The sequence below is a fragment of the Salmo salar genome, chromosome 15 (assembly GCF_965601325.2).
Source record: "Salmo salar chromosome 15, fSalSal1, whole genome shotgun sequence".
Taxonomy (NCBI): Eukaryota; Metazoa; Chordata; class Actinopteri; order Salmoniformes; family Salmonidae; genus Salmo; species Salmo salar.
Window position 1 is genome coordinate 81,548,306 of NC_138305.1, and position 26,560 is coordinate 81,574,865.

The 26,560-nt window shown below is 47.2% G+C and overlaps 1 protein-coding gene across 8 annotated transcripts in view; it reads left to right on the forward strand.

Annotated features, from left to right (window-relative positions):
- Positions 1-26,560, forward strand: part of LOC106572085 (extracellular sulfatase Sulf-2-like) — a 182,589-nt gene that overhangs the window by 142,645 nt on the left and 13,384 nt on the right. For 5 of the 8 annotated variants that reach the window (XM_014145901.3, XM_014145907.3, XM_014145905.3 and 2 more), the window contains 7 exons: positions 3,030-3,269; positions 6,602-6,753; positions 7,751-7,920; positions 14,433-14,583; positions 14,886-15,061; positions 21,986-22,135; positions 23,580-23,636. In XM_014145901.3, the coding sequence (XP_014001376.1) occupies positions 3,030-3,269; positions 6,602-6,753; positions 7,751-7,920; positions 14,433-14,583; positions 14,886-15,061; positions 21,986-22,135; positions 23,580-23,636 (1,096 nt within the window). The remainder of the gene's footprint in view (positions 1-3,029; positions 3,270-6,601; positions 6,754-7,750; positions 7,921-14,432; positions 14,584-14,885; positions 15,062-21,985; positions 22,136-23,579; positions 23,637-26,560) is intronic. The other 3 variants (XM_014145904.2, XM_014145906.2, XM_014145908.2) reach the window with 1 other exon arrangement.

A 26,560-nucleotide genomic window follows, 5' to 3' on the forward strand; every position in this document is an offset into this window, starting at 1 on the left:
AGCTAACTCTGCATCAAACAGAGTCCTGGACTAGGAGAGCATGTGGCTCTACCGTGATGTAATGACTCGCAGGTGAATACTTGTCCGTCAACGGGTCCCTCTTCAGAGCACTCCATTTATGACTAGGCAGCTGTTCCCTAAACACTAACCACTCTCCACTCTCCAGCTCTCTCCACACTGCATCATAGTTCCCTCGAGTGCCTGAAAATGGACATGTCCCGTTCCGCCCAGATTGAGGAAAAAGCTTTAGTTATAGTAGTTATCGCTCTCCCTCCTCTGTTTCCTTCAGTCTCCCCTCCCTTTTCCTTTCACGTTGTTGCAGTGTGAAAGGCAGCCTATCTCACATGAATGCAGTTCAATCAGCTGTATCCATCTTCTCATTGTGGCTCCCATTCATTTGGCACAGAAATATGACTGACGCAGCTCAATAGCCATGGAGAGGCAGAGATGAAAGCAGATTGAAGAACACCTTGTCAAAGTCATTTTCACATCAATTTACAATTACCTTAAGCCTGTGGAAAAAGAGAGGATCTTCCTGAACAAAAATGGCCCCTGAAGACTCCAGATTTTTGGGATAATTAACTATTGTACTGCCTCACTTAGGCGGCTCTCCAATGGATCCAATGGTTGATCAATATATTGCTTTTTTCAAATGTACAAGCTTATGTAGCGTTTCACAATATACTGTTTGGAATGAAACTCGCACAGCCTTGTTATCTGTGAAATATCTCCCATGTTAAAGAGAGCTTTCCCCTTCCTGTCTGAACCTCTGTAGGACACCATGTTGATATTTCTCTGAATGGCCAGCCCTGTGTTTTAACCTTTGTCTGGATGTTAAAGGCCTGGTGATTGTCTGTGAAAAGGTCAAGTAGCTCAGGACTTCCTCTGTCTGTACACTTCACCCTGCCCTTCCTGGCCCCTCCTCTCTCTATATGTGAGGGGTTGTGTGTGTGTGTGTGTGTGTGTGTGTGTGTGTGTGTGTGTGTGTGTGTGTGTGTGTGTGTGTGTGTGTGTGTGTGTGTGTGTGTGTGTGTGTGTGTGTGTGTGTGTGTGTGTGTGTGTGTGTGTGTGTGTGTGTGTGTGTGTGTTCCTGAACCTTTGACTGGATTGGCTGTACACATTACACACAAAGCCCATAAAACTCAGCCACATATGGAGGATTCATTCATACTATAGGTCTAAATAGGAAGAGGATCATTTTCTTACTGTTCATTCAGAAAAGCCAGGATGAATTGAAATCCCCTTTACAAAAGAGGTCAGCTGACTCCCTGCCAAACTCACAGGTCAATCCTTACTGGGATCCTATTGCTCTCAGCATCTCCTCTCTGCCAGCCAGCCAGCCCCCCATCCATCCCCTGTTAGTGAAGCCAGCCCCCATCCATCCCCTGTTAGTGAAGCCAGCCCCCATCCATCCTCTGTTAGTGAAGCCAGCCAGCCCCCATCTATCCCCTGTTAGTGAAGCCAGCCAGCCCCCATCCATCCTCTGTTATTGAAGCCAGCCAGCCCCCATCTATCCCCTGTTAGTGAAGCCAGCCAGCCCCCATCCATCCTCTGTTAGTGAAGCCAGCCCCCATACATCCCCTGTTAGTGAAGCCAGCCCCCATCCATCCTCTGTTAGTGAAGCCAGCCAGCCCCCCATCCATCCCCTGTTAGTGAAGCCAGCCCCCATCCATCCCCTGTTAGTGAAGCCAGCCCCCATCCATCCTCTGTTAGTGAAGCCAGCCAGCCCCCATCCATCCCCTGTTAGTGAAGCCAGCCAGCCCCCATCCATCCTCTGTTAGTGAAGCCAGCCAGCCCCCATCCATCCTCTGTTAGTGAAGCCAGCCAGCCCCCATCCATCCCCTGTTAGTGAAGCCAGCCCCATCCATCCCCTGTTAGTGAAGCCAGCCAGCCCCCATCCATCCCCTGTTAGTGAAGCCAGCCCCCATCCATCCATCCCCTGTTAGTGAAGCCAGCCAGCCCCCATCCATCCTCTGTTAGTGAAGCCAGCCAGCCCCCATCCATCCCCTGTTAGTGAAGCCAGCCAACCCCCATCAATCCTCTGTTAGTGAAGCCAGCCAGCCCCCCATCCATCCCCTGTTAGTGAAGCCAGACCCCATCCATCCTCTGTTAGTGAAGCCAGCCAGACCCATCCATCCCCTGTTAGTGAAGCCAGCCAGACCCCATCCATCCTCTGTTAGTGAAGCCAGCCAGCCCCCCATCCATCCCCTGTTAGTGAAGCCAGACCCCATCCATCCTCTGTTAGTGAAGCCAGCCAGACCCATCCATCCCCTGTTAGTGAAGCCAGCCAGACCCCATCCATCCTCTGTTAGTGAAGCCAGCCAGACCCCATCCATCCCCTGTTAGTGAAGCCAGCCAGACCCCATCCATCCCCTGTTAGTGAAGCCAGCCAGACCCCATCCATCCTCTGTTAGTGAAGCCAGCCCCCATCCATCCTCTGTTAGTGAAGCCAGCCAGACCCCATCCATCCCCTGTTAGTGAAGCCATTCCTCTCCTGTCTCTCCTGCCTCCTCTTCTCTTCTGCCTCTCCTGCCTCTCCTGCCTCTCCTCTTCTCTTCTCTCCTCTCCTCTTCTCTTCTGCCTCTCCTCTACTGCCTCTCCTCTCCTCTTCTGCCTCTCCTCTTCTCTCCTGCCTCTCCTCTCCTCTCCTGCCTCTCCTCTCCTCTCCTGCCTCTCCTCTTCTCTCCTGTCTCTCCTCTCCTGCTTCTCCTGCTTCTCCTGCCTCTCCTCTTGTCTCCTGCCTCTCCTCTCCTGCCTCTCCTCTGCTCTCCTTTGTGTTGTCTGTTTAATCCTCTTTATCCTCCCAGGAGAGGGACAGACATCGAGGCCCTTCTCCCCATATCCCCTCCTCGCTCCTTCCTTCTCACACTCGCGTAATTAGCAGAACAGATGACATTCTCCCTCTATTGACATGGTATTGTTTAGTGGTGCGTGTGGGCTACCTCCTGCTAGTTACATGTTTGCCTGGAACAGAGTGGATCTGACCCGTGTGTGTGTGTTTCTCTCTCTCCCTCTCTGTCCCTCCTCAGGCTCCATGCAGGCTATGAATAAGACCCGTCGTATCATGGAGCAGGGCGGGACTCACTTCTCCAACGCCTTTGTGACCACGCCCATGTGCTGTCCTTCGCGCTCCTCCATGCTGACGGGGAAGTACGTTCACAACCACAACACCTACACCAACAACGAGAACTGCTCCTCCCCTTCCTGGCAGGCCCAGCACGAGACTAGGACCTTTGGAGTGTACCTCAACAACACCGGCTACAGGACAGGTCAGTGGTCCGTACAGAGCGACACACACACACAGACGTACAGACAGGCACACACCACACACACACACACACACACACACACACACACACACACACACACACCACACACACACACACACACACACACACACACACACACACACACACACACACACACACACACACACACACACACACACACACACACCTGAAGCTACCCAACTCTCTGAAGGCATGTATCTCCTATTCAATTAAGCCAAACACTCATTTAATTGAGAAGTCAGATATTTGTCATAATTAGGTTAGACATTACACACCCTCAGTCAGGGCTTGTGAAAGCTGTTAGATGGGTTTTCCACTGCCTGGTGTTCTGTTCTCTGCTGATGCTGAGTGTGCTAGCTAGGCAGCAGCCTGAGTGGGGCTGAGAACACTGGGGCTGTCCCAAATAGCACCCTATTACCTATAAAGTGCACTACTACCCTATGGGCCTGGGTCAACAGTAGTGCACTACTACCCTATGGGCCCGGGTCAACAGTATAAAAGGAATAGGGTGCCATTTGGGATGCACACCGGGCCTCTCTGAGTGGATGGCCATTATCTGTGATGGGCTCCACTGTTTCACCCACACAGACGCTGACATTCTGTGTCTCGTCCACTCTGTTCCTATTGCATCAGGTAGGCCTACATGGCCCACAGTCATAACAGAGGAAAAGTCATTTCTGGAGCCAGCTCTGATATGCTCTTTTTCCTGTCCTCCAGAAATCACTGGAATTATGGGAAATGAACACACACAAGCATGCACACAACCACACATTATCAATATGGCACCGACAGAGAGGGTCGCCTCGCTTTTAGTCCTTAGGAAACTTTGCAGTGTTCAGTTTTTTTATGTAGCACAAGCATTTCGCTACACTCACAATAACATCTGCTAACCATGTGCATGTGACCAATACGATTTGATTTGATTTGATCCGTTATTGTTTAATGTGCACACGTGCACTCAATTTCAAAACACTCATTTGATGATGTGGTTATGTGCTCCTTCCACAAACATTTGAAGTTAAATCTTTGTGATTCATTCCAAAATGAAAGGAGAAGCTCTGCACTACTGTAGCAATATCATATTACCACACGCATTCTTTGAAATCCTAATAAGGAATGTAGAAACTCAACAGAGTTCCAATCAGTCAAGAAAATGGCACTCGGTGACAACTAGACATGCTGTAGCGTCTGTTCCAAGCAGACTCCCTACAAATCCTCCATGTTCCCACGGACGGAAACAGGAACCCACTTCTGTCTACAGCGTGTCTGTGCTGTGCATCTGTCAAACAGCACCCTGCCTCTCCCCAACACGAGCTTTGTCACAGGACTCCTGCCTTGTGGCAGCCCATCAGTTCTGTGTTCACGTTGAGCCACTGAAGAACTGTCCCTTCCCCCAGAGGGATGCGCTGTGGTTGGGCCAGTAGTGTGTGGTTGGTGGTGCTGCTTACACTGTAACTCTGCTGATTTAGAATTAGCTGACTGCTGATTTTGTATTATGATCTAAAAGGCTAAACTGATCCTATATCAGCAATCCTAGACTCTTTGCAAAAACAGGCCTGTTAAGAACAAACTGTCTGTGTCTTTAACTATTAGAAACCTCACCATGTGGAGAAACTCTATGTATGTATATACAGTGAGCTCTAAAAATATTGGGACAGTGGTTATGTACTTCAGCAACTTGGATTTGAAATGATACAATGACTATGAGGTTAAAGTGCAGACTGTCAGCTTTAATTTGAGGGTATTTTCATCCATATCTGGTGAACCGTTTAGAAATTACAGCACTTTTTGTTCATAGTCCCCACACTTCTACATTCATGTGGATGCTACCATGATTATGGATCATCCTGAATGAATCGTGAATAATGACGAGTGACAAATATACCCCCGAGACATGCTAACCTCTCACCATTACCAATAACAGGAAAGATTAGCATTTTTTGGGGGGCATGATATTTGGACGTCTAACTTTCTCACTCTTGGAGCGTTCAGAGCGCACACTGGACACTCTGGCCGAGGAGTAGGGTTGATCTGAGCGTTGATCTGACCTATCAACAGCAGTCAAGCACCCAAGCTAACAGGCTAACGTTGGCTAGCTTGCTAGCTACTTCCAGACACAAATGAGAGAACACCTCACTCTGACCATTTTACTTGCCCTAACAGAGCTGGTTAGGCTGTTTTCATGTTATCCAGAGCGTTGGTGACTGCAACTGTGCTGCTGGCAACAATTTAATGAAGTTTTTTTGCTAATGTTTACTGACACCAGCCATATTCAACGGGTGTTGAGCGTTCGTAAATTCGGCTGTTATTCTGCTCTCTGGCACACTCAGATGAGAGTGCTCTGGAATCGGAGCAGGTAACCAGGGAGAATTTACCAGCTACGCCTATCGACAGTTGTCGCAGTGACATCATGAACATTCTATTGAAATGGTTACTTGCATAGTGGAGAGCAACACTTATGCAGTTCTACTACGTGATATCTTTCATAAAAGCAGTGTTAGAAAGGATTACCTACACATACTGACCAGCTCATGTTATAGACAGAAGAGTGCTACATGACAGACCAATCCCAACCATCTCTCGGCATGTCCAGCCCACTCATTATCTCATCCAATCATGGCTAGCGGGAAGGTTGCTGGCTTTTTCTGTAGCTAAACCAACTAGGCTCGTAATTTAACAATTTGATTCGTATTTACAGATGGCATAGACGTTTGTTATTAAGGCACATGAAAGTTCACATGTTCCAGAAGGCATTTCTGCCCAAAAACGAATTTCGATTTAAAAAAAAGTTCTCATGTGAAGTAGTGATGCACGACATACACCTAGTTTCCTGAAACGAGTGTTGTTACTAAGTATTGTTTGTTTCTTGAAAACAAGATGGTGCATCTCAAGAGATTTCATCCTGCAAAATGTCAAATAAATAATGTAGTATTCTCCCTCAGCTACTTCCTGGTAATCCACCTGGAGGGGAGCAGATCAGTCTTGTCTCTGACATTTATCCATTCCAAATTCAGCAGAAGCAGCAGTAGCAGCAGTAGCAGCACTTGGACAGCCAGAGCTTTTTACTTCCCATGCTTATGCTTTCATCGATCCGTCTGTTGGTTTGTTAGTGCACCCCCAACAGCTGAATCATGAGTATTGACGTACGTGTCAGTGACATTTCAGCCTCCACTGCCCAATCCCTCCTTCCTCCATCCATCCTTTCACAAGAAAAGCAAATGATTAAGTGTGTAGATGAAACCAATTAGATTGGATGTAACTAAGTGAATTGAATTGGCTTTTCTGCCTTTGTCCTGTGGCCCACCATGCAGGCTTCTTTGGGAAGTACCTGAATGAGTACAACGGTTCCTATATTCCTCCTGGATGGAGGGAGTGGGTGGGGCTGGTCAAGAACTCCCGCTTCTACAACTACACCCTGTGCAGGAATGGAGTCAGAGAGAAACACGGCTGCGAGTACCCTAAGGTCTGTATAATATCTGTGTGTGTGTGTGTGTGTGTTACTTCTCTGGTGCTGTGCTCTGCCTATGGCTGTGTGCACGATATAGTCTAGGGTTCAGATCTTACATCAGCCATCAACGATGACCCATTCTTCATTTACCTACATTTACCCACTGCATCTTCTCTCAACATGTTTCCCAACGGCATAGAAATATGTATCTGTCCTGTTTCCCCATAGCCTGTCCAGCACAACACCTGGCCCCAGTTTAGTTCTAGTGGTGCCTGCCAACTCTTTCCAGGAATGGGTTCCTCCCACAGTAGAGAGGGATGGAGGGGAGGAGCAGGTACACTGCCCTGCAGATGTACACAACCTGTTCACTAAAGGCTCTATCTCCATCCCTCATGGCCACTGGCTCAGAGAGGGGGTAAGAGAGTAGGGGCAGGAGGAGGAGAGGAAAAGAGGAGTGTGGAACACTGACTGCATATTCCCCTTGGCTTGTTCTCAGAGCACCATCTGGAACCTTCTCCTTGTCATTCCTTCAGTCTCCGTTCTCATGTATTAATCGAGGAAGAGACCTCTCTGAAGAGGCTATTTCCTGCAATAGTATGTTAGTTACCCATCTGAAGTGTTGGATGAAACATTGTCCTGGAAAGGAAAGGAAAGGAAAGGGAAAGGGGGATACCAGGTCAGTTGTACAACTGAATGCGTTCAACTGAAATGTGTCTTCCGCATTTAACCCAACCCCTCTGAATCAGAGGTGCCAAGGGCCGCCTTAATTGACATCCACGTCTTCGGTGCCCCGGGGAACAGTGGGTTAACGGAGCAGAAAGACAGATTTTTACCTTGTCAGCTCGGGGAATCGATCCAGCAATCTTTCGGTTACTGAGAGAGCTAGCATGTGGTGACTCGCAAGAATCTGTTTAAGAGAGTCCAGCTGATAAACAGACCTTTGTGGAAAGTGTATTTACTGATGTCCCCTTTCGTTGTGAGGATGTTAAATCAATATTTCATCTTCTTGCAGGACTACTTTACGGATCTCATCACAGAGGACAGCATCAACTACTTCCGTTCCTCTAAGAGGATATACCCACACCGGCCAGTGATGATGGTGATGAGCCACGCTGCCCCACACGGGCCGGAAGACTCAGCACCGCAGTACAGCACTGCCTTCCCCAACGCATCCCAGCACATGTGAGTGTCTGGAACGCACGTGCAAGCTTGCACAGATGCACGAACAATGAAGTGACTTTACTGTGTAAGCGAACAACATCATTCTGACTCCTCCACTTCCAAAAGCAATAACATTAACGTTTTATGCAGTGATGTTTTCATGGAATGGCGGCTTAAATGTGAGGCTATCGGGTATAAAACAAGGTATCTTGCGTCAATGAGTAATGTCGAGAAATATATATGATTCCAAGAGAAAGCAGTATTTTCAGTTCTCTCCTTTTCTCCGGATCTTCAAGGGAAAGCAGTTATTGGCTCCAGTGAGCACTGTATTCTCTCTCATTCTCTCACTCACTCTCTCCCGCTCTCTCTTTCCCTCTCCCCTTCCCTCTTTCCCTCTGAAAAAGAGCGGACTCCGATAGAGATGCCAGTTTAGATATAGGTTCAACTGTCCCGGCGTCGCGGTTAAGATACAATCCACATTTTATTACCACAAACGGCAAACAGGAAGAGGAGACTAGTAGCTGTGGAAGTGGTTTTATGGTCAGTGACGCACTAACACACGGTTGGGGTCAAGATGTGAGTTGAGGTGAAGGACAGGAGTTTTTTTAGAGGTCGTCTCAACCTGCCCTGCTGGAAACCACTAAAGAGCTGAGAGGCAGAGGCGTTTTTGCTGCTTCCAGGTAGAGCCTCTGACTGGCTGACTAGGTCATGTGATTCCGGTTGGCCCTAGCAACCGAGTGTTCCAGGAGCAGGGGTGTGAACGTTGGGGGGGCAGAGTGTCTGTGAACAATAGAAAGCCCATCCCCCCCAGTACCTCAACTCTCTTCGGGGTAATAACGTTTCTTAAAGTTGTGTCTCTGAGAGAGGGTAAGAGAGGGCCCTGAGAAGTACTCATGGGCAACTGTAAGGGTTTTCTACACCCTCCCTCCATCTTTGCACACAGCAGTACTCTCATTGCAGGCATATCCATCAGGGCTTGTCGGTGCCATTCCCAGCCATGCTGGGTTGTGTGTGTGTGTGTGTGTGTGTGTGTGTGTTGTGTGTGTGTGTGTGTGTGTGTGTGTGTGTGTGTGTGTGTGTGTGTGTGTGTGTGTGTGTGTGTGTGTGTGTGCGCGTGCGCGTGCGCTCTGTGGGCTCTCTCTCCTGCCTCTGAACAAATACTTGTTCACTTTATTTAACACTGAAACACAAGCATACAAACAAACACACACGAATGCACACATCAACACACATTGTATCACTGCTCTGTGCTTTAGATTTAGAGGCATCCCATGAGGCACAATCAGCTTGTAGTGGCTGTGATCGCTGTATCGTGTCTGAGGCACCCAGCAGTGCTGCATCTGAACTGGGCACACTGTAGAGAGCTGTATCCAACAGCCCTGCCTGGACACAACACTACACTACACAGCCTGTTGGCATGTGTCGCTGTTGTAATTTGACCCCTGAAAGCCTGTAGCTGGGATGGGAGGCTGCTTTCTCGCACCTACTCACCCTCTCCCTCACCCCTCAGGTGCACCCTGTTCCCTGCTATCTCTCTCGCTCGCTCTCTCTCTGATAATGGCAAACTTTTCCCCTCATCTCCTCCTCTCACCCTCTGTGGCCTTCCCTCTGTAGCTCTGGGCTGATGGTAAATGAAGGCAGTGATGCACATATCATGTACACTGTCAGAGATGGCACTGGCTGATTTCACTGCCTGTCGGTCCCTGACTGGGCCTGCTGGGAGATTACACTGTGATGGGTGGAGGGTGGAACGGGCTGGGAGAGGAGGGGGAGAAGGGGAGAGGTGATGGCTGATTCCTGCTTCCTGTAGAAAGTCACGTCTACACTGCATGTAGGACAAAACAAACAGGCATGCCCTCCGATACATAACGGATAAACAGTCAGGGGGCTTCATCAGGCTAATGCAAGGGAGAGAGAGAGGAACGATGGGAGGGTGGAGAAGAGACTGGAAAAAAGGAAGGGGGAAACAGAGTGAGGTGATGGATAGAAAGAAAGAAACGGGGGGAGAGAGAAGGTGAGCGAAAGGAATGAGGAAAACAATAGGGATATAAGATAAATGGTGACAAAGAGAGAAAGTAAAGAGAAAGATCATTGAGTGTTTGGCAGGTTGTTGTTAGTCCGTGGTCGTGATGAGCAGGGAACAACAAGCAAGCAGCGGTCCATATAACCTGTACAGATCCAAGAATGGATTATTCTTGTCCTAATGGCTTTAAATGTCCTGACGTTCTTTTAATCACAGTTTCATAAGTACCCCTCTCTCTCTCTCCCTCTGATGGTCTTTATAGTCCTGATATAGTCCTGATAGGACCTCTCACTCCAGAGCCTAGTGTTCCTCTCATCTGTCCCCTCTAACAGTACAAACCCATTAGTTGGAGTGTCAGCTGAGCCCGCTCTAATGCCACTCTGGCTTGCTTAGTGGAGTGTTATTTTATGTGGTGGTGTTTATTTTTTAATTGCCTCAGTACTCTTGCTGTCTCCTCTGTAGAGGGCTTTTATTTTCTCTGTTTCAATCACGCTGACGGCCTGTTCTCCCCTTTACCGCTCTCTGAGGAACTTTTCACTTTTTACAGGACTACGTTTTTAGTTTGGGCTCTCTCTAACTCACAGGGATTTTTCACACCAACTCTGCTCTCTCCTGTAACACCTTGTGTTCTGTCCCTGTGGTCCAGACTGTTTGCTCAACCCTAAGAACCCCTTCAAAGAACCCCTCCTTGACTTTCATGAATTCATCAGAACACCCTTGGCCTCCCTATAGTTACCCCAATAATCCACCATGTCAAATTCCTCTGTGCCCCTGTTCAGTTAGCCCTGCTTAGCTACAAAGCTAGCATCATTTTCCTCCCAGTAATTACCTCCCTGCACCATGGAAACCTCCTCTTAACCACTCCCCCTCACTTCCTCCCTCCATCAAAGACCTTTTTGCCCCCTACGTAGTCAAATCAAATCCCCCTTCTATTTGCACCTCCTCCACTCACCTTCCCCTGTAGCTTCCATCAAGCCATGGTGTCACAAGCCCTCTATGCCCCCTATCGCCTCCAATCTCCAACCATGAAATTCCTCGCTTTTCCATCCTCTGTGCAATTCCGACTTCCACTCGGTTATTGGAAGTTGTTCTGTGTGGGGGAGAGGAAAAACGGTTGATTGCCTTTGAGACCCAGTGGTGATTGTCCCTGACCCCAACAATCAGATTTTTTTCTCCCCTTTTAAGTGGAGATAGCTTAGTGGTTTAGAAGCAGCTGGGAGTCTTAGACGTGAGAGAGACCTGCGAGAATTGAACGGATTACACATTGTCCAATAAAGTGGAGACCCTGCATGGTGAAGGAGAGAGAGAAAAGGAGAGTGGAAGGGAGGGAAATCTAGAGTTTAGAGAGGACATTTTACTCTAAACCGGAGATAAACAAATGCAGCTGATCCATTCTAACTGTGTTGCACAGCTTGCCCACACTCACAGCTGGGTCTTTCCACAAAATAAATGCCTTTTGTGTCCCTTTTATATTTTAAGTAGAAATTCTGCACCAATATTGGATTTTAAAAGGTTATGTTAAATTAAGTGCCCTTTAATTAATATAGGCCACATGGAGAATTCAATAAATCTGATTTTGAATATGAAAAGGCTTGCTAAAGTGCTAAAATTCTGCATTTTGGCTGTCCCTCCGCCCACCCTGTGTCAGTTCTAGGAAGATTTTAACCCACTTTCTTTTTCCCAAAAACTTTCTCCAAGTTTCACAATCATTGTAAAGCCCTAGTTATTTTGTTGCTTTGACAAAGTCATTTCTGAAGATGATTTATTTAATGTGATTAGTGTTTCATTTAAGTCTGTCCCTCATATTAAGGTCAACCCTGTTACGTGAACTACACTCTCATTTTAATATGGTTAAAGTATTTTTTTTTTTTTATATTTTCTTTCAAAAGAAAGATTGAACATCTAATAGTCAAATCATAGTGTAAAAACAGGTGAGTTGGTTCTATACTTTTGGGCCATTTTCTGGTGTTTTACGGTGAAAACTGAGCTGGTCGAGCATAACACATCAAACCTGTTACCCACAGATAGACAGGCTAGAAATGTTTTAACAATTTCATTTGTTTTTGTGAAGCTTGCATTTAATTGCCACTCCCTGTTGCACACAACAAGCTTCAATTCCCCTTCAATTCCCCTTCAATCCCTCTTACAGTCAACCTTGTTACTTTATTTGTCACTTGAGATGGAACATAGGATTGTTGTACATTTGCTCTTTATGACAATGTTCAAATTAGGTGAAATCAAACGTTTTCTTTTTGAGCAAGTTAAACTTCTCAAAAGGTAGCGAATTAGTGGATCGACCCAGCTATCAAAGGCACAGCACAGAGCTAGTGGTAGCCATGGACAGTCTGTGTGCAAAATACAGGGAGAGAAAGAAAAGAGAGAGAAAGCAACAGGGATAGGGAGGCAGGGTGAGATGAGAGAACCGTTGAAAGTGGAGGGGAGCAACTCAATCACATGATAAGAGCCATTTGTTTTCTAGAGATAATTCAGATGGTGGTGATATCCCTCGCCTTGTCGTTTTCTGCTGTGTGTGCGTGTGTGCGTGTGTGTGTGCGTGCGTGCGTGCGTGCGTGCGTGTGTGTGTGTGTGTGTGTGTGTGTGTGTGTATGTGTGCGTGCGTGCGTGTGTGTGTGAATGCGCAGGGCAAAGTAATGAATGTCTTTGCTCCTAGTCATTAATCACACACACACACAACATCCTCCCTCTGCACAACTCACAGGAGCCTCATCTCTCTGTGTGCCAAAAGGCAAGCCAGTTTTTTTTAATTAAACCAATGACCAGCCACCAGCCCCAATTACACAGAGCAGTCCTGTCTTAGAATACATCCCCATCCTCCCACTGTCCTGATATATTATAGAATTACTCTCCTGGCTCACACAGGCACACACACACACATTCCCAGCTAACCATATTTTTACCCCAAAGCAGCCATGCATGTATAGACATTTTTCACTGTAAACATTTGTCTTCTGTACAATATAGAGTGCATTCTAAAAGTATTTAGACTCCTTGATTTTTCCCACATTTTGTTACGTTACAGCCTTATTCTAAAATGGATTACATTCATTTTTTTACTTATCAATATACACACAATAACCCATAATGACAAAGCGAAAACCGTTTTTTAGAACTTTTTGCAAAAAAAGGTAAAACAATTCTATTAATTATATACATTATTTAATTTGGGCCATTTTCTGGTGTTTTATGGTGAAAACTGAGCTGGTCGAGCATAACACGTCAACCCTGTTACCCACAGATAGACAGGCTAGAAATGTTTTAACAATTTCATTTGTTCTTGTGAAGCTTGCATTTAATTGCCACTCCCTGTTGCACACAACAAGCTTCAATTCCCCTTCAATTCCCCTTCAATTCCCCTTCAATTCCCCTTCAATCCCTCTTACAGTCAACCTTGTTACTTTATTTGTCACTTGAGATGGAACATAGGATTGTTGCACATTTGCTCTTTATGACAATGTTCAAATTAGGTGAAATCAAACGTTTTCTTTTTGACCAAGTTAAACTTCTCAAAAGGTAGCAAATTAGTGGATTGACCCAGCTATCAAAGCTGCTTAGCCAAACCACAGAGCTAGTGGTAGCCATGGACAGACTGTGTGCAATGTACAGGGAGATATTTTATATTTGAGATTCTTCAAATAGCCACACTTTGCCTTGAGGGCTATCTTCTGTATACAACCCCTACCTTGTCACAACACAACTGATTGGCTCAAACGCATTAAGAAGGAAAGAAATTCCACAAATTAACTTTTAAGAAGGCACCCCTGTTAATTGAAATGCATTCCAGGTGACTCCCTCATGAAGCTGGTTGAGAGAATGCCAAGAGTATGCAAAGCTGTCATCAAGGCAAAGGGTGGCTATTTGAAGAATCTCAAATATAAAATCTATTTTGATTTGTTAAACACTTTTTTGGTTACTACATGATTCCATATGTGTTATTTCATAGTTTTGATGTCTTCACTATTATTCTACAATGTAGAAAATTGTACAAATAAAGAAAAACCCTTGAGAGAGCGGGTGTTCTAAAACTTTTGACTGGTACTGTATGTAAATGTACTATTTCAGTTTTTCTTTTTTTACATTTGCAAAAATGTCTAAAAAACATTTTTTGCTTTGTCATTATGGGGTATTGTGTGTAGATTGAGAAAATAAAAAATAAAAAATTTAGAATAAGGCTGTAACATAACAAAATGTGGAGAAATTCATGGGGTCTGAATACTTTTCCGAAAGCACTGTAAGCTTTCTTTATTAACACATCAACAATCAGAACAATGGAATTGCCTACCTGGCATCCATGACCCTTTAATGCTGTGCTTGGGACAATAGTTAATTATGGCAGAGACTTTGTGCCACTCATGGTAGGCTACTCTTTAAGCACCTAAAGCTTAATTAAAACTCAAGGGGTACGAAGTCAAAAACTTTTCAAAGACACTTTGTCAATGTCAATACGATGACACTTAACTTCTCTGAACACTTCCCCGGTCTCTTCTCTCAGCACTCCCAGCTACAACTATGCTCCGAACCCAGACAAGCACTGGATCATGCGTTACACTGGGGCTATGAAGCCCATCCACATGGAGTTCACCAACATGCTACAGAGGAAGAGGCTGCAGACCCTGCTCTCTGTGGATGACAGCGTGGAGAAGGTGAGCTTAGAGCGCCCCCTACCTGCACCCCTCCAAGGGATCCTGTATGGCTCAGTTGGTAGAGCATGGCGCTTGCAACACCAGGATAGTGAGTTCGATTCCCGGGGCCACCCATACTACAATGTATGCACGCATGACTGTAAGTCACTTTGGATAAAAGCGTCTGCTAACTGACATATATGTTATATATCATTCCTTCAATGTCTTTTTCATCTGTACCTTTCCATGGCCCTAGAAGAGGATACACACACACCCCATTGTTTATTGAGACAGGTTTGGAAGATATCTGCTCTGTGTTCTAGGTGTATAACATGTTGGCTGAGACTGGAGAACTGGACAACACGTATATCATCTACACAGCTGACCATGGCTACCACGTTGGTCAGTTTGGACTGGTCAAGGGCAAGTCCATGCCCTATGAGTTTGACATCCGAGTTCCCTTCTACATCCGAGGGCCCAACGTGGAGGCAGGAGCCATGTAAGTGTGTGTGAGGTGGGGGTGAGTGTGTGGTATGGCTGTATTATCTTTACTCGGATGGCTACAGTGGATGACTTAACCCCTGTGGGACTGAACCTTACATCCATACATATATTAAGTCAAATGTATAAATACAAATCCTCTGAATCCTCTATATAGCTGATCTACCCCCCTTATGACTCCATAAGATCACTGAAAGACCGACAGACAGAGACTGACAGACAGACAGAGACTGACCGACCGACCGACAGACAGACAGCGACAGACAGAGACTGACAGACAGAGACCGACAGAGACCAACAGACAGACAGAGACTGACCGACAGACAAAAAGACAAAGACCCGATCAACAGACAGACAGAGACTGACAGAGACAGACAGACAGACAGACGGACAGAGACCGACCGACAGAGACAGACAGACAAACCGAAAGAGACAGACAGACAGACAGACAGACAGACAGACAGACAGACAGACAGACAGACAGACAGACAGACAGACAGACAGACAGACAGACAGACAGAGACAGTCCAACCGACTGACCGACAGAGACCGACAGACAGACCCGACAGAGACAGACGGACCGACAGAGACATACATACAGACCGACCAACAGAGACATACAGACCGACCGACAGACACAGATAGACCGACAGAGACAGACGGACCGACAGAGACATACAGACCGACCGACAGAGACAGATAGACCGACCGACAGAGACAGATAGACCGACCGACAGAGACATACAGACCGACCGACAGAGACAGATAGACCGACCGACAGAGACAGATAGACCGACCGACAGAGACAGATAGACCGACCGACAGAGACAGATAGACCGACCGACAGAGACATACATACAGACCGACCAACAGAGACATACATACAGATCGACCAACAGAGACATACAGACCGACCGACAGAGACAGATAGACTGACCGACAGAGACATACAAACCGACTGACCAACAGAGACAGACAGACAAACTGACCAACAGAGACAGACAGAAAGACAGACAGACAGACAGACAGAGACAGACAGACAGACAGACAGACCGACCGACCGACAGATAGACCGACAGACAAACCGACCGACAGAGACAGATAGACAGAAACACAGCAGACCGACCAACAGAAATAGACAGACTGACCGACAGAGAAAGACAGACCGACTGACCGACGGAGACCGACCGACTGACAAAGACAGACAGACAGGTCGACAGAAACAGACAGACAGACCTACAGAGACAGACAGACAGACAGACAAACCGATAGACAGACAGACGAATAGAGACAGACAGACCGATAGAGACAGATAGACCGACAGACAGACTGACAGAGATAGACAGACCGACCGACAGAGACAGACCGACGGATCGACAGACAGACAGACCGACAGAGACAGACAAACAGACACACAGACCGACCGACAGAGACAGACCGACAGAGACAGACAGACAGACAGACCAACAGAGACAGACATACAGACAGTCAGACAGACAAAGACAGACAGACCGATAGAGACAGACAGACAGACAGACACACCGATAGAGACTGACAAACAGACCGACAGAGACAGACAGACAGACTGACAGAGACAGACAGACCGCCAGAGACAGACCGCCAGAGACAGACTGACAAAGACAGACTGACAGAGACCGACAGAGACAGACAGACAGACCAACAGAGAGAGCCAGACCAACAGAGAGAGACAGACCAACAGAGACGGACCGACAGAGACTGACCGACAGAGACGGACAGACAGACAGACTGACTGACAGAGGCAGACCGACCAACACAGACAGACAGACAGACAGACAGACAGACAGACAGACAGACAGACAGACAGACAGACAGACAGACAGACAGACAGACCGATAGAGACAGACAGACAGACCGATAGAGACAGACGGACCGACAGAGACATACATACAGACCGACCAACAGAGACATACAGACCGACCGACAGAGACAGATAGACCGACCGACAGAGACAGATAGACCGACCGACAGAGACAGATAGACCGACCGACAGAGACATACAGACCGACCGACAGAGACAGATAGACCGACCGACAGAGACAGATAGACCGACCGACAGAGACAGATAGACCGACCGACAGAGACAGATAGACCGACCGACAGAGACATACATACAGACCGACCAACAGAGACATACATACAGATCGACCAACAGAGACATACAGACCGACCGACAGAGACATACAAACCGACTGACCAACAGAGACAGACAGACAAACTGACCAACAGAGACAGACAGAAAGACAGACAGACAGAGACAGACAGACAGACAGACCGACCGACCGACAGATAGACCGACAGACAAACCGACCGACAGAGACAGATAGACAGAAACACAGCAGACCGACCAACAGAAATAGACAGACTGACCGACAGAGAAAGACAGACCGACTGACCGACGGAGACCGACCGACTGACAGAGACAGACAGACAGGTCGACAGAAACAGACAGACAGACCTACAGAGACAGACAGACAGACAGACAAACCGATAGACAGACAGACGAATAGAGACAGACAGACCGATAGAGACAGATAGACCGACAGACAGACTGACAGAGATAGACAGACCGACCGACCGACAGAGACAGACCGACGGATCGACAGACAGACAGACCGACAGAGACAGACAAACAGACAGACAGACCGACCGACAGAGACAGACCGACAGAGACAGACAGACAGACAGACAGACAGACCAACAGAGACAGACATACAGACAGTCAGACAGACAAAGACAGACAGACCGATAGAGAGACAGACAGACACACAGATAGAGACAGACAAACAGACCGACAGAGACAGACAGACAGACTGACAGAGACAGACAGACCGCCAGAGACAGACCGCCAGAGACAGACTGACAAAGACAGACTGACAGAGACCGACAGAGACAGACAGACAGACCAACAGAGAGAGCCAGACCAACAGAGAGAGACAGACCGACAGAGACAGACCAACAGAGACGGACCGACAGAGACTGACCGACAGAGACGGACAGACAGACTGACTGACAGAGGCAGACCGACCAACACAGACAGACCGACAGACAGACAGACAGACAGACAGACAGACAGACAGACAGACAGACAGACAGACAGACAGACAGACAGACAGACAGAGACAGACAGACCGATAGAGACAGACAGACCGATAGAGACAGACAGACCGATAGAGACAGACGGACCGACAGAGACATACATACAGAACGACCAACAGAGACATACAGACCGACCGACAGAGACAGATAGACCGACCGACAGAGACAGATAGACCGACCGACAGAGACATACAGACCGACCGACAGAGACAGATAGACCGACCGACAGAGACAGATAGACCGACCGACAGAGACAGATAGACCGCCAGAGACAGACCGCCAGAGACAGACTGACAAAGACAGACTGACAGAGACCGACAGAGACAGACAGACAGACCAACAGAGAGAGCCAGACCAACAGAGAGAGACAGACCGACAGAGACAGACCAACAGAGACGGACCGACAGAGACTGACCCACAGAGACGGACAGACAGACTGACTGACAGAGGCAGACCGACCAACACAGACAGACCGACAGACAGACAGACAGACAGACAGACAGACAGACAGACAGACAGACAGACAGACAGACAGAGACAGACAGACCGATAGAGACAGACAGACCGATAGAGACAGACAGACCGATAGAGACAGACGGACCGACAGAGACATACATACAGAACGACCAACAGAGACATACAGACCGACCGACAGAGACAGATAGACCGACCGACAGAGACAGATAGACCGACCGACAGAGACATACAGACCGACCGACAGAGACAGATAGACCGACCGACAGAGACAGATAGACCGACCGACAGAGACAGATAGACCGACCGACAGAGACAGATAGACCGACCGACAGAGACAGATAGACTGACCGACAGAGACATACATACAGACCGACCAACAGAGACATACATACAGATCGACCAACAGAGACAGACAGACAAACTGACCAACAGAGACAGACAGAAAGACAGAGACAGACAGAGACAGACAGACAGACAGACAGACAGACAGACAGACAGACAGACAGACAGACAGACAGACAGACAGACAGACAGACAGACAGACAGACAGACCGACAGACAAACCGACCGACAGAGACATACAAACCGACTGACCAACAGAGACAGACAGACAAACTGACCAACAGAGACAGACAGAAAGACAGACAGACAGAGACAGACAGACAGACAGACCGACCGACCGACAGATAGACCGACAGACAAACCGACCGACAGAGACAGATAGACAGAAACACAGCAGACCGACCAACAGAAATAGACAGACTGACCGACAGAGAAAGACAGACCGACTGACCGACGGAGACCGACCGACTGACAGAGACAGACAGACAGGTCGACAGAAACAGACAGACAGACCTACAGAGACAGACAGACAGACAGACAAACCGATAGACAGACAGACGAATAGAGACAGACAGACCGATAGAGACAGATAGACCGACAGACAGACTGACAGAGATAGACAGACCGACCGACAGAGACAGACCGACGGATCGACAGACAGACAGACAGACCGACAGAGACAGACAAACAGACAGACAGACCGACCGACAGAGACAGACAGACAGACCAACAGAGACAGACATACAGACAGTCAGACAGACAAAGACAGACAGACCGATAGAGACAGACAGACAGACACACCGATAGAGACAGACAAACAGACCGACAGAGACAGACAGACAGACTGACAGAGACAGACAGACTGCCAGAGACAGACCGCCAGAGACAGACTGACAAAGACGGACTGACAGAGACCGACAGAGACAGACAGACAGACCAACAGAGACGGACCGACAGAGACTGACCGACAGAGACGGACAGACAGACAGACTGACTGACAGAGGCAGACCGACCAACACAGACAGACAGACAGACAGACAGACAGACAGACAGACAGACAGACAGACAGACAGACAGACAGACCGATAGAGACAGACAGATCAATAGACAGACAGATCGATAGAGACAGACAGATCGATAGAGACAGACAGTCCGTCAGAGACAGAGACGACCGACTGACACACAGACAGACAGACAGACAGACAGACAGACAGACAGACAGACAGACAGACAGACAGACAGACAGACAGACAGACCAATAGAGACAGACAGACCAACCGATATAGACAGACAGACCAAGCAATATAGACAGACAGACCAACCAATAGAGACAGACAGACTGACAAACCGACCGACAGAGACATACCGACAGAGACATACCGACAGACAGACAGACAGACACAGACGGACCGAGACAGACGGACCGAGACAGACGGACCGAGACAGATCTCATTTGTTTCTCCAGACCCAGTACTGATCCAGCTTGGATGATTTAGATCAGGGGTGTCAAACTCATTTTGCCATTCAGTCTTCAACGAGGTCCGGATGGCCGTGCTCAAAATTGGTTATATTTTCTTGCTGTCAAAATTAGCAAAAAATAGTTCTCTATCCATCGTTTTTATTTTCTATGATCCTTGACTGTCTAGCTTTCATTTGGGTGATTATTAATAAGCTGGACACGGTCAAGAAACTGTCAACGTAGGTTCATTATCGTTTCTACACAGTTTACATTTGGTTTTAGTCATTTTAAAGTATATTTTTTAATCAAACGGATTCGACACCTCTGATTTAGATAGTCGGTTTATCATCACCACTCTGTGCTAAGTCCTGTAGAGCCAGAGGACAGGTCACTCAGACCATTACCCATGTCCCTCTGTGCTCCTGCTCTATGTCATCACCCTACCCCAGCTTCAACCTGGACCCACCTCTCTCCAATCCTCTGGCTCTCCTTCCTCTCCTCTCCTCTCCCCTTCTCTCCTCTCATTTTCTCTCCTACCCTTAGTCTGACACAAGGTTTTGGGCATTAGTGTTGTTTACCACTGGCAGGGTGTCTCTGCACTCTGTTCCCTGGAAAAGCAGATTACGACAGCAAAAGCCGTTTCACGAGGAGATCATGGGATTTCTCAGTTAGTGAAAAAGTGGATGGAGTGGGGGGAAGATTTAGGGAGGGGGGAGAGGGCCTAAAGGCGTCCGCATGCTACCCAGCCGAAACATTTTGTGATGTTTTTGTTCATTTTGGACTTCTGTAACTGTGTTTTTCTGCTGCTCGGGCACACGTACATTTTTCTAGAGGCAAGCCAAAGTCAGTAGCTGAAGTCTACTCCCCTTCATCAGTGATTGGTCAACAGTAGGGATTCTTCAATGACGTCTTTGTTGTCATTCAACGAGAGACAACTCTTTTTCATGCACATTTTCTTATTGAGAAATACTGCACCAAACAGCTGAGTTAGATGTAAAATTGCTTGACTAAGATCTCCTCTGAAAAAAATGCTGAATTAATGACAGATTTCTTGAGTTATCTTAGATTAATTCTGACTTTTTTGAGGAAAACAGTGTCTCAAAATGGACAAACACTATTGCCGCTTTTTTTCCCCTTTCCAAGCTGCCTTTTGAGGGAGTATGCAAGCACACTCGTTCGGGTTTGGCGCCTTAAGGGTTAAATACCCTTAAATACCCCCCCCCCCCCCCCCTGCTTCCTTTCCTCTCTCTGTCCTGAGGGTCATATTCCCTCCTGCCTAGATCTCTGGAGCAGTTATTTGTCAGCTTCACAAGGTTATGATCTGTCATCATCCATTGCCTCCTCTACTCTCTCTCGCTCTGTCTCTCTCTCTCTCTGTCTCTGTCTCTCTCTCCACACAGACCCCTTTCTCCCTCTCTCTTATCAGCTGACTTTAACTGACCAGATACCATCTGACGATGCCTGGTAACGACCTTTATCCCCTTATCTCTCCCTGCTTCTCCATAGCAACCCTCACATGGTTCTGAACATTGACCTGGCACCCACCATCCTGGACATCGCTGGCATGGACGTCCCTCCTGACATGGACGGCAAGTCCATCCTCAAGCTGCTGGACATAGAGAGACCAGTCAACAGGTGGGATATGGAGCCAAAAGGGTAGGGAAACATCCTGCCCATGGATATTTTATGGCACACTCATATAATATCTGTATTCTGTATGTTGGCAGGCCATAGATCACTGATAGAAGTAGCTATATATCCTCTAGGTGATTTATATTATTGTGAGTCATACATTGGCACAGGCCACTGACAGGTGTGAGTTCCCTCAGGGTTCCTGCTCTACTAAAATCACTGCACAAGAGCCAAATCTAACACCTGGGTTTGACCAATGAGTTTTCCTCAAAACTGTGGCACCGCACCAATCATTGGACCTGGCTCGGCCTGCCAGGTTACCATGGCATCCGTTGAGATTACATCCACATCCCAGCGACACCTTTTCCTCCTGCCCAGCTTGGATATTGCTTTCGTTAATGAAAAAGAATCAAAGAAAATATGAAATAATCCTTCTCCATTCTTCCAAGATGTGTCAACAGGGACCTGTGGTAATAACTACAGGAGCTTCCCTGCCAACGCCATCGAGTGAAGGTCTTTCACCAGCGGATGATTGTGTGTGTGTGTGTGTGTGTGTGTGTGTGTGTGTGTGTGTGTGTGTGTGTGTGTGAGTGAGTGAGTGAGTGAGTGAGTGAGTGAGTGAGTGAGTGAGTGAGTGAGTGAGTGAGTGAGTGAGTGAGTGAGTGAGTGAGTGAGTGAGTGAGTGAGTGAGTGAGTGAGTGAGTGAGTGAGTGAGTGAGTGAGTGAGTGAGTGAGTGTGTGTGTGTGTGTGTGTGTGTGTGTGTGTGTGTGTTGAGGGATTCTCTATTCTCTCTTCCAGCTCTGCAGCTGCAATCAGGGAGAGATGGACTCGCCAGCCTGTTAAATTGTCTGGCAGGCAGAGGAGGCTGGGAGGCTCGCTGGCCTGATGTGGGGCTGTGGGGATGGGTTTTTGGAAGAGAGGAGGACAAGAGACTGGGTGGGATGGAGGAGAGCAGACCTGTGCTGGGTCACTGCTGCTGGCTGTGATGCCAATACCCCTCACAGAGATAAGAAAGAGATGGAGACCGAGAGAAAAGGCAATGAAAGAAGAGAGATGGAGAAAGAAAGAAAGGGCAAGGGAGGGAGAGGGAGGGAGCAGTGCGGGGGCCGATGGATCGATAACTCATATCTGAACACCCGGCCAGAAGAAGGTCAGAGCACCCGGACAAGAGACCAATTTATTCCACACACTTTCTTTTCTTCTACATTCGATCACTTTCTTTTCCCCCATCCTTTTCCTAAAGAACACCTGAAGTGTGGTATCAATAGATTTTCATTTGAGATAATTTGACCCAGGGCTGGTTTTGATCTCCCTTCCAACCTGTTGCATTTTGTAATCACTGGAGGCTTCTGCTCTACAGAGTGAAGGAATTCTCATTTCCTCAAGCGTTACATTGCGTTCTGAATGTAGAACCTGGTCAATGAAGGAGATGGCTGATCGATTTGTCCTTTCCCTCATGATTCTCAGGTTCCAGGTGAACAAGAAGGGGAAGGTGTGGAGAGACTCATTCCTGGTGGAGAGAGGGTGAGTCACAAGTAATAATGTCACTGTTTTAAATAACCATACTGCAGTTTATTTTAATGTCTCTGTGTACCAATTAAGTCATCTGGTTACATCCATCTGTGTGTAATAGGGTATGGAATAGGGAAGTCTCAATGCCTCATTATTTAATGAGTTTCTTGCCTTTAATATTACCCTACTGATACTTGATATCAAACCAAATCAGGCAAAGCTGCGGTTTACAGAATATTGTCATGACTAATTAGCATCTAGGACCGTCCAGTAACAACCTAGTGAATATACACTGAAAAAATATAAATGCAACATGCAACAATTTCAATGATTTTACTGAGTTCCAGTTCATATAAGGAAATCAGTCAATTGTAATACATTCATTAGGCCCTAATCTATGGATTTCACTGGGAATACAGATATGCATCTGTTGGTCACAGATACCTTAAAAAAAAGCTAGGGGCTTGGTCAGAAAACCAGTCAGTATCTGGTGTGACCACCATTTGCCTCATGCAGCGCGACACATCTCCTTCACATGGAGTTGATCAGGCTGTTGATTGTGGCCTGTGGAATGTTGTCCCACTCATCTTCAATAGTTGCTGGATATATGCAGGCCATAGAAGAACTGTAACATGTTCAGCTTCCAGGAATTGTGTACAGATCCTTGCGACATGGGGCTGTGCATTATCATGCTGAAACATGAGGTGGTGGTGGCGGATGAATGGCACAACAATGGCCTCAGGATCTTGTCATGGTATCTCTGTGCATTCAAATTGCCATCGATAAAATGTGTTTCGTTGTCCGTACCTTATGCCTGCCCATACCATAATCCCAGCACCACCATAGGGCACTCTGTTCACAATGTTGACATCAGCAATCTGCTCGCCCACACTACGCCATACACGCTGAAACCAGGATTAATCCGTGAAGAGCACACTTCTCCAGCATGCCTGAAGCCATCGTAGGTGAGCACTTGCCCACTGAAGTTGGTTACGATGCTGAACTGCAGTCAGGTCAAGACCCTGGTGAGGACGATGAGCACACAGATGAGCTTCCCTGAGACGGTTTCTGACAGTTTGTGCAGAAACTCTTCGGTTGTGCAAACCCACAGTTTCATCAGCTGTCCAGGTGGCTGGCCTCAGATGATACCGCAGGTGAAGAAGCCGGATGTGGAGGTCCTGGCTGGCGTGGTTACACACGGTCTGCGGTTGTTAGGCCGGTTGGACGTACAGTGCATTCGGAAAGTATTCAGAACCTTTGACTTTTTCCAAATGTTGTTACATTACAGCCTTATTCTGAAATGGATTCAATACTTTTTTCCCCCCATGGGCTTCTTCACTTTTGGCCACTTTCTGCGTTGAAACTGCCTGATGCACAAGTGACAATAAGACAGACTGTTACCCAGCCCATTCAAGCAGAGGAAAATAAGCCCTCAACCCTCTCCCAAACTCAGTCAGAAGCACTGCAGAGACAGTCAAGCATACGTACAGTGTACCCCCCAGGTTAGAAAAGTGCCCAGTCCCCCAAACCAGCTGTCATGCAAAGATGCAGAGGAAAGCAAGAGAAACTGCACACAACACCAAAAAAACACCCTCGTACAGTGCATTCGTACAGTGCATTCGGAAAGTATTCAGACCCCTTGACTTTTCCCACATTTTTTTACATTTCAGCCATTCTAAAATTGATTAAATGTATATTTTTTCCTCATCAATATACACACAATATCCCATAATGACAAAGCAAAAACAGGTTTTTGGAAATGTTTGCAATATGTATAAATGTTTGCAATGTATAAAATAAAAAAAACGGAAAGTATCACATTTACACAAGTATTCAGACCCTTTACTTAGTACTTTGTTGAAGCACCTTTGGCAGCGATTACAGCCTCGAGTCTTTTTGGGTATGACACTACAAGCTTGGCACACCTGTATTTGGGGAGTTTCTCCCATTCTTCTCTGCAGATCCTCTCAAGCTCTGTCAGGTTAGATGGGGAGCGTCGCTGCACAGCTATTTACAGTTCTCTCCAAAGATGTTCGATCGGGTTCAAGTCCGGGCTCTGGCTGGGCCACTCAAGGGCATTCAGAGACTTGTCCCAAAGCCACTCCTGCGCTGTCTTAGCTGTGTGCTTAGGGTCGTTCTCCAGTTGGAAGGGGAACCTTCGCCCCAGTCTGAGGTCCTGAGTGCTCTGGAGCAGGTTTTCATCAAGGATCTCTCTGTACTTTGCTCAGTTCATCTTTCCCTCGATCCTGACTGGTCTCCCAGTCCCTGCCTCTGAAAAACATTCCCACAGCATGATGCTGCCACCACCATGCTTCACAATAGGGATGATGCCAGGTTTCCTCCAAACGTGACGCTTGGCATTCAGGCCAAAGAGTTCAACCTTGGTTTGATCAGACCAGAGAATCATGGTCTGAGAGTGGCTTCAGTCTGGCCCCTCTACCATAAAGGCCTGATTGGTGGAGTGCTGCAAAGGTTGTCCTTCTGGAAGGTTCTCCCATCTCTACAGAGGAACTCTGGAGCTCTGAGTAACCATCGGGTTCTTGGTCACCTCCCTGACCAAGGCCCTTCTCTCCCAATTGCTTGTTTGGCCGGGCGGCCAGCTCTAGGAAGGGTCTTGGTAGTTCCAAACGTAATCCATTGAAGAAGGATGGAGGCCACTGTGTTCTTTGGGACCTTCAATACTGCATAAATGTTTTGGTACCCTTCCCCAGATCTGTGCCTCGACACAATCCTGTCTCGGAGCTCTACGGACACTTCCTTTGACCTCATGAATTTGTTTTTGCTCTGACATGCACTGTGATGAAATGAACATTAAAATGAAATGAACATTAGAAATTAAATTAGCATTAGAAATTAACATAAAATTATCTGTCAACAGCTCTGGTGGACATTCATTCAGTCAGCAAGCCAATTACATGCTCCCTCCAAACTTGAGA